Source organism: Sceloporus occidentalis, unplaced genomic scaffold, assembly GCF_023333645.1.
Source record: "Sceloporus occidentalis isolate IW3139 unplaced genomic scaffold, rSceOcc1.0.p SCAF_7, whole genome shotgun sequence".
In the NCBI taxonomy this organism is placed as follows: domain Eukaryota; kingdom Metazoa; phylum Chordata; class Lepidosauria; order Squamata; family Phrynosomatidae; genus Sceloporus; species Sceloporus occidentalis.
This window is the reverse complement of record NW_028316987.1, coordinates 94,539,897-94,549,316: the sequence shown is the minus strand read 5'-3', so window position 1 is coordinate 94,549,316 and position 9,420 is coordinate 94,539,897. Positions and strand designations below refer to the sequence as shown.

The 9,420-nt window shown below is 44.2% G+C and overlaps 1 protein-coding gene across 1 annotated transcript in view; it reads right to left on the bottom strand.

Annotated features, from left to right (window-relative positions):
- Positions 1 to 5,245: 5,245 nt before the first annotated feature.
- The window catches only part of LOC149310137 (transmembrane inner ear expressed protein-like), an 18,846-nt gene continuing 14,671 nt past the window's right edge, over positions 5,246 to 9,420 (bottom strand). Inside the window, exons 3-4 of the mRNA XM_089531481.1 lie at positions 5,933 to 6,082; positions 5,246 to 5,352 (exon numbers count right to left, since the gene is read on the bottom strand). Of these exons, the coding sequence (XP_089387607.1) occupies positions 5,246 to 5,352; positions 5,933 to 6,082 (257 nt within the window). The remainder of the gene's footprint in view (positions 5,353 to 5,932; positions 6,083 to 9,420) is intronic.

Below are 9,420 nucleotides of genomic sequence, written 5' to 3'. Positions count from 1 at the left end.
TAATAATAATAATAATAATAATAATAATAACAATAATTCTTATGAGTGAATTAAAGTGTTTTGGAAGTCTATTACAGTCCGTCCTCGCCTTACGCGGGGAATCCGTTCCGGATCCCACCACGTAAGGCAAATTCTGCCTATGCTCGAGCCCCATTGGAAACAATGGGGCTCGTGCACGGCGGCGCAGCAGCACAGGAGCGCGCGGGGCGCAACAGGCGTGCGCTCCCATTCAATTGAATGGGACGCGCCGCCCCTTCCGCCCTGCGTGCGCTCCACGGCTTGAGCACGTATGCTCAAGGCCGCGTATGGCGCGCCCGCATATGGCGCAGGCACGCCGTAGAAGATTCCAATCCTCCTTTTTTCACTCTTTGGAGGATCGTTCTTTGCAGGATCATTTCATTCAGTCACATATTGCAATGCAGAGATGTCAAAGTAAGTTGTGGGGGATGGGAATCTGTGCATAATGGATCAAATCTGAGCTCATTTTTGGATTTAAAATGCCAAATTCCTATAAACCCAGCATACATTTAAAGAATTTTTTATGACCATCTGTTTTTCAGCCCTGTGTTATTTGGAATACCTGAATGGACTTTCCATTAGATTTCAAAATATACCAAACTTTGGGCATTTGGCTGGTTTGATGTTTCTAAGAGGACCTGTTGATAGACAATCTCCGAAATGTTGCATGCAAACCAAAATGAGTGCTGGATGTGCAAATAGGTCTGAGATGCAGATGCTGCTGGGAGGAAAGCAGCTTCTGTCTCAAAAGGTCTCTAAAAACATGCCTCCTATCGAGGCCATTAACATAACTGCTTTTTAAAATCCTCATCTTGGTTTTTTGAGAAAGGTGTGACCAAAATGTGATCCCAAAAGGATCCTTCTTAACTTGGTTGGAGATCAGGGAAATGATGTAGATCCCTGTACTGCCAGGGAGATGGATTAGATGCCTGAAGACAAACTTTCTTCCAAAATAATAATAATAATAATAATAATAATAATAATAATAATAATTTTATTAATTGCCCCTTGATCTGTCTGTCAATGCCCTTGTTCAGACCTCAGGAACCAGCCTGGTGTAGTGGTTTGAGTGTTGGACTATGGCTTTGGAGACCAGGGTTCGAATCCCCATTCAGCAATGGAAATGTACTCAGTGATCTTGGGCCAGTCACATTGTCTCAGCTTCAGCGGATGGCAATGGCAAAACCCCTCTGAGGAAGCCTTGCCGAGAAACCCCATGATAGGTTTGCCTTGGGGTCACAATAGGTCAGAAACGACCTGAAGGCACACAACAACCATTCAAACCTCGGGAATGTCTCTCTTCCAAGGTTTTAACGTATTATTTGAATGCTGCCTCAAAAGAGTTTTAAAAATAGGAAATGCCGTTGAAATGGACCCTGTTCACATGCCAGAGCCAAAGACTCTCTTTTACTCCATATATTGTTTTTAATTCACTGACAGTAATATTTGTGTTTTGTATGTACAATATTCACACCAGGATTCAAACCATTTGCTCAGCTTTACTGAGCCTAGTGCCATCCTCTTGGGTTAGACTATAACTCCTATCATTCCCAGCCACCATGACCCACCATGAATGTTGGAAATGATGGGAGTTGTAGTCTGGCACATTTGCTGGATACCAACAGACAGGAAGGCTGTTGTGCTGAATGACGAAAATGCTCAGAGTCATGTACCGGGTGTGTTTCAAACGCTGTCCATACAGGTACTGTGGCATTATTTAAGCCAACCTTGGTGTTTCTTGCAATAATAACTATCCGTTATCGTGAGAAATATCTCACAAAATTCTCCTCTCCTGAATTTCTGTCTGGATTTTGGCAGTCTGAATGATTTGGTGCGCTTTCCAAGGCTAAATGGGTACATTGAGAACTTCCCATCGCTCTTTTTTCTTAAACAGCAGCAACAACAAACAAACATCCAGAGTTTTTAAAAGACCAAACATGGAGTGCGGCAAATCATTGGAGATCAGTGCAGCTTTACATTATTCCCATAGTTTCAGGCTTCTGTACTAAGGATATAAATCCTTGACTCTTTTTCCCTTTCATGGGAGGATGCATAACATCATAGAAGAGCTGAAAACTGAATAGTTTTGGATTTGTTGTTAGCTGCCTTGAGCCCTTATATTCGAATAAAGGTGAGATATAATAATAACAATAATGATAATAATAATAATTAATAATAATTTGTTTTATTTATATACTGCTATTCCAAAGATCATAGCGGTGAACAGCAAGTAAGCTAATTTGCCCCCAACAGTCTGGGTACTCATTTTAGCTCCCTCCTCTGAAGGATGAAAGCCTGAGTCGAGCTTGGGCCCTTTTGCTGGTCTTGAACTCGCAACCTTGTGGTTTTGAGTGAATGGCTGCAGTGCAGGCATTTAACCACTGCGCCACCAGGGCTCCATAATAATAATAATAATAGCTGTCCAGCCTCTTTTAAAAAATGTCCAGAGAAGGGGATCCCCACCAACCCACATTTCTAGGCAACTGGTGCCATTGTCAAACCACTTTCACTGTCAAAATGTCCCTTCTAATGTTCAATCCAAATCTATCCTCCTGTAACTTGAAACCATTAGACCTGATCCTGTCCTTTGGGGCAGCAGAGAACAAATCTGCCCCTCCTCTCTTGAACAGTCCTTTAAATATTTAAAGAGGGGCATCACATCCCCCCTCAGTCTTCTCTCCTCCAAGCTGAACATGCTCAACTCCCTCAACTGTTCCTCATAGGTTTTGCTCTTCATAGCTTTTATCATCCTTGTTGCCCTTCTCAGAAACCACTCCATCGCTTCATACCCACTACTTTTTAAACTGGATTGCAAACTGGTTTGAACCAGTTTAAATGATCCTTGTTTGTACTTGAACCGAATCACTTTGGGGGCCATGCGCTAGACCCATTTAACCCACATCTTTTTGACGCTGATTTTTCCCCATGTCTTTATGGATAAATCAATTCCGCGCAAGTGTGAACCAGATGCGGATCGAAATCAATTTAAATTTGCCCTTTGCCCACCTGGAGCGGGTCCATTCTGAATTGATTCATTTGTGAATGTGGACCACAAGTGGGCTATTTTATTTTGTAGCAAGAAAATGCAAATGTAGCATGAACCACGCTCTGCTGCTGAACCAATCCATTGATTCGGTTCACAAAGCAATGTATTTGTAAGTGGGAATGTGGATGGCTGTATCCGCATTCCAGAAATAATCCACTATGACACCACTTTAACTTCCATGGCTCAATGCTATGGAATCCTGGGAACTGTAGTTTGTTGCAGCACCAGAGCAGAGCAATGACAGTGCTGGGATTCTGCTTTAACTGCCACCACAATTTCCCGTGGGATCTCAGGATTTGTAATTTGGGGGGACACTGGAGCTCTCTGGAAGATGTTTCTTAAACTGCACATCCCAAGGTTGCATAGGATAGAACCAGGGCAATTAAAGTGGAATCATTGCACTATAACCATGCAATGAGAATGAACCCCAAGTGCTGCACATTACAAAACACACATTTCTTTATTTTAATCATGGTCAAGGCTAAATCTTGTGTGCTTTCCAATAGGATTCAAATAGCAAATCCAAAGATTCGATAGGATGGAAGCATGGAAGTTAAAGTGGAATCATAGCACTATAAGAGTGCTAAGGTTGAGTGGAAGGAGAGGTTCACTGCCTCTCTGCATGAGTCCCTGCTCTGCCTTGCTCTCTTGCATTCAGGAGCTGCAACTGGGGGGAAAAGGGACAGAAATGTGTCTAAGCTTGTCACAAGATGGGAAATGGCACTGGGAAATGTGACAATAACTGGGGCAATAGCTTAGTGCCTAGGGACATGGCCATAAGAAGTGCAAGTAAACCTCCTGAATGTCAAATATCTTGCATGTCAAAAAGCAGAACCTGCAGCCAGGGCAAGCGGTGGCAGATTGAGCATATTGGCTAAAGGCCGAAGGGCACTGTCCCTCCAAGTACATACTCTTTAATTAGAATCATAGAGCTAGAAGAGACCCCAAGGACCATCCAGTCCAACCCCCTTCTGCCATGCAGGAACTCACAATCAAAGCATCCCTGACAGATGGCTATCCAGCCTCTGCTTAAAGGCCTCCAAAGAAGGAGACTCCATCACCCTCCAAGGCAGCGTCTTCCACTGTCAAACAGATCTTACTATCAGGATGTTCCTCCTAATGTTTAGGTGTAATGTCTTTTCCTGTAGTTTGAATCCATTTTTCCAGGTCCTATTCTCTGGAGCAGCAGAAAACAAGCATGCTCCCTGCTCAATATGACACCCCTTCAAATATTTAAACCAGGCTTAACCTTCTCTTTTCCAGGCTAAACATCCCCAGCTCCCTCAGTCTATCCTCAGAGGGCTTCATGGTTTCCAGACCCTTTACCATTTTGGTCTTCCTCCTCTGGACACGCTCCAGCTTCTCAACATCCTTTTTGTTCCAATTTAGCAGGAACAGTCCCAGCTACTACTTTTCTGTCCCATGTTTTCAATTGGTTCTAAAATGTCCTGGTTTCTCTCTTCTCCTCCCACTTTCCCCGCTTTGTCCTCAGCTTACTTCAATTGCTACAAAGTGGATTCAAAGTGAAAAAGTAGTTGAGATTCAAGTAACTCTGGGGTGGTGGATAGGACAGGAAGGGGCAGAATCTCACTCTTCCCAGGAGGCTCAGGCAAAAGCAAACTGCTGCAGCCTCTCCTAGCTTGTGTGTTCTCCTTCATGAAGAAGTGCTGCAATTTTGACCACACTCTGATGGTGCTTGGCTGCACTGGTTTTCATCTGTAAAATGTCAGAGGGTATGTAGAGCCAAAGATGGTGTACTGGTTTGAGTGTAGGACTATGACTCTAGAGTTTGGGGTTTGATTCCTCGCTCAGCCATGGAAACCTAGTGGGTGATCTTGAGTGAGTCATACCCCCTCAGCTCTAGAAAACCCCACAACAGGTCCATCTTAGGGTCTCCATAAGTCAGAAACAACTTGAAGGTGCACAACAACAACAAGCTGCAACTATGCCTCTAACAGCAGTGTCTGTGTTTTCTCACAGTCAGTGTGGTGGACTCTTCCTTGAGAGCATGAAGAACCACCTAGAGGAAATAGCCAGGATTAGACAAGGAAATGACAGGTGGAAAATAAAGACGGAAAGTGAGAAAAGATCCCATCAGCATCTTGGAAGTGGTCCCCTGTGCGAAATCTCTCTCTCTGAAAGGCAGCAAAGAGCCAAAGGAAAGTAAGCAGAGTGTGCCCCCTAGTGGCCATGCAGGGGCACTTCATCTTCCTCTTTCACCACCGGCAAGGAGCTGAGCGGACGGGATTCGACTTGGCCAGAAAGAGTTGGCAGGCTTTCCGTGGAGCCTGGAAGGGTCAGAGAATCAGGAGAGGACATGAGCAAAGAAGAGAAGGGAAGCAAAGTTGAGGCAGAAAATAAAGAGGAGAAATCAAGCAGATTCTTTCAGGCCTAGCAGCATGCAAGGGTGTCACTAGGGGTGTGTGAAGGGTAGCCCTGCTCCCCAAACACCTGTCTTTTGGCAGAAATGGGATTCTGGCATTCACCTGCATCCCTTTAAAATGTTGGAGGTCAGCAGAAGAGAAGGAATAAAAGTACATTTGTTAAGAAGGCCAATGTGTGACAAGGCCAAAACGCATAAGGCTTTTTAAGATAATAAAGTTTGTGGACCATCAATAGCATGTGGGACTTCGTTCCCTTTATCTCCTCCACTGTGAATACATGCTTTCCAGTTTTTTGTTCTGTTCTTTAAGGCACACAACAACAACAACAACAACAACAACAACGGGACCAAGGCTCATGCAACTGTAGGGAGTCAGTTTGGGAAGGTATTTGGGGATCATGCCCCTTGGCAAGGGTCATTGGAGCCATGCCATGCCCCTCCACCTCTGCCCCTTCCACCCAAGAAGAAAAGATAAGATGAAGTACCTCCTGGGATCTCTGTCAGCTCATTGAGTGGTGGCACTGATTCCAACTTGTCCGCGTATCTCTTGGCAGCCCTGCGCTTGGCGTATCGCGCTTCGATCTCCTTCTTGGTCCTTGGGATGCGGCATTTGAAGATGCAACAGAGGGTGATGACTAAAGTGGTGAGAGAGGAGAGGAGAATTGAACCCTTGGGTTGAACACCCCATAAGTTAGACTCTCAAGGCAAAATCCAAGTTGAGTCCTCATTAGAACCACTGACTCAGTGGCTGGATGGTTAGAAATAAATAAATACCAAAGACTTGGAATGACTGTTAAGGAGGTTAAGGTATAAGGTGCAAATGCAAGGTTACACCTGAATGCGGATATATCTCAGTTGCTACCACACTGCATGGTGAAGCCAGCTTGGTGTAGTGGTTTGAGTATTGGATTATGAGTCTGGAGACCAGGGTTGACTGGCCGAAGCCAAAGGGTGCTCAGCAATGGCTTCTTCTCATCCTGGAGAGAAGTGACCAGTGGGGTGTCCAGTGGGGCTCTGCCCGGGGCCCAGTGTTATTCAACGTCTTTATCAGTGACTTGGATGACAGAATAGGGGGAATACTCATCAAATTGGCAGATGATAACAAATTAGGGGGAATAGCTAATACTCCAGAGGACAGGATCAAAATTCAAAATGACCTGAATAGACTGGAAAGCTGGGCCAAAGCTAACAAAATTAAATTCAACACAGAGAAATGTAAGGTACTGCACTTAGGACAAAAAAATGAAATGCACAGATATAGGATGCGAGACACCTGGCTGAATGAAACTGCATGTGAAAGGGATCTTGGAGTCCAAGTAGACCACAAGTTGAACATGAGTCAACAGTGTGATGCGGCAGCTAAAAAGGCCAATGTGATTCTAGGCTGCATCAATAAAAGTATAGTGTCTAGATCAAGAGAAGTAATAGTGTCACTGTATTCTGCTCTGGTCAGGCCCCATCTGGAATATTGTGTCCAGTTCTGGGCACCACAATTTAAAAAGGATGTGAGAAACTGGAGCGTGTCGAAAGGAGGGCGACTAAAATGGTGAAAGGTCTGGAAACCATGCCCTATGAGGAACGACTGAGGGAGCTGGGGATGTTTAGCCTGGAGAAGAGAAGGTTAAGAGGTGATATGAGAGCCCTCTTTAAATATCTGAAGGGATGTCATATTGAGGAGGGAGCAAACTTGTTTTCTGCTGCTCCAGAGAACAGGACCCAGAACAATGGATGCAAGCTCCAGGAAAAGAGGTTCCACCTCAACATTAGGAGGAACGTCCTGACAGTAAGGGCTGTCCGACAGTGGAACACACTCCTTCCTTGGAGTGTAGTGGAGTCTCCTTCCTTAGAGGTCTTTAAACAGAGGCTGGATGGCCATCTGTCAATGGAGATGCTTTGACTGAGAGTTCCTGCATGGCAGAATGGAGTTGGACTGGATGGCCCTTGCGGTCTCTTCCAACTCTGTGATTCTATGATTCCCTGCTCAGCCATTTAAACCCACTGGGTGTGCTTGGGTAAGTCACACTCTCTCAGCCTCAGAGGGTGACACTGGAAAACTCCATGATAGGTTCATCTTAGGGTCAATATAAGTCAGAAACAACTTGAAGGCACATAACAGCAACAAAACTACACTGCAGTACAAATGCTGTTTGATACCACTTTGATTGTCATGGCTCCATCCTATGGAATCTTGGGATTTGTAGTTTTTTGTGGCACCAGAGCTCTCTCTGAGAGAAGGCAAAATATCTCGTTAAACTACACATCCCAGAATTCCATTGGATGGAGCCATGGCAGTTGAAGTGGCGTCAAACTGCATTCATTCCCCATTCTGTAGATGCAGCTGAAGTTGATGCATGCCGAGCATGACTTCTTTAATAGGATATTTTGTACCAGAGGAAGAACTATCATGGAAAGAATACAGATAAGTCCCAATGCTATATGCATGCACATGCACACAAAGGAGCAGTTCAACCTATTTTTGCAAGCTAGTTATTCAAAACTAACAAGAGGCCCAAGTGGGAATGAACAACAAAGCCGTTCAATAAAAACATCCTGAAAGCCTCGTCCATAAATGCATCCAGGGATTATTTTTAATAGCCTCCACTTCATATGAATTCTTATGGTCAGCTTCATAAATCTATACTTTTTTAACTTGGTGAAAGGTAGCTCCTTTTCTCACTCTGTTTTGCTGTTCACACATACTCAGAAATGCATATTTGGAGTGTGTATTCCTGAATAGATGACTATTAGGGTCCCTTCCAACATTATTATTATTATTATTATTATTATTATTATTATTATTATTATGTTTATTTGCATAGTGCCATAGGCTTTACATAGCCCTTTACAAAGGAAAGAAAACAACTATCCTTTTAGATCAACTTGGGCAGCTTCAGCTTGGTTTTTAAAGTCCTCTTGCTGGGTTATGGATTCTGGGAGCTGAAGTGCAAAACTGTTGCATTGAAAGGACCATCCCAAGGCACAGCAAGAGAGGAGGGCTCCAGTACCTTAAAACATCTGGCCAGTTTTGCCATCCGAAACAGTGATGCTTGCTTAATGGTGTAAATCTTTCCTCCATGCCTTGCCCTGACAGTGTTCCTACTCCAAAGCCAACGCCAAGATGAGAAATAAGAGCTTTATAATGCTGGAAATGCAATGCACCCCGGGGTGGGCTTAAACCGTCCGTGCAATTTAAACGTTTGCAGATTTTAAGCTTCTGTAACTGAAACCTCCTTTGGCTGCAAATCAAATCCCTGGCATGTTTATAAAGCTGAAACATGTTGGGGGTAAAATTTGGGATTTTTCAGAAAATGAAAAAAGAAAAGAGAGTGAAAGAGGAAGATTGCTGCTGTGTTTCCAGACACAATGCAAGTGCTGGGGATGACTTCTAAAGTCCTATTTGGCTCAGGTCCAGGCTATCTGGGGGACTATATCTCCCCTGCTGAACCTGCCCCGATCCTGGGATTTGCAGGAGACACCTTTCTTTCAGTCCTATTACTTTTGCAAGTATGGTTGGTGGACACAAGAAACAGGGACTTCTCAGTGGCTGCCTCTCAGTGACTTTCCAACTCCCTCCTTTCTGTCTTTTCATTAGCAGAAATAAAGCAATTTGACATCAGTTTAACTGCCTAGACTCCATAGGATGAAATACTAGGATTTGTAGTTCTGTGAGTTATTTATGGGAAAGCTCTGGTGCCCCACCAAACTAAAAAGCCCAGCATTCCATAGCAATGAATCATGGCAGTTACAGTGAAGTCAAAGGGCTTTATTTCTGCAGTATAGCTTCAGTTGTGGATTTCAACAATGGCTAAAAAGTGCCAAGAGTGCAGATTTTGGCTCCACTTTAGAAAAAACTCTCTCCTGGCATCTGTCAGGAATGGGTTCGCTGTATCCCGCCTTGCAGGTCCTGCGTCGATTTGGGGGGTTGGGACAGATGACCTCTGAGGTCTCATCCAATGCTATGATTTTCAAGGCT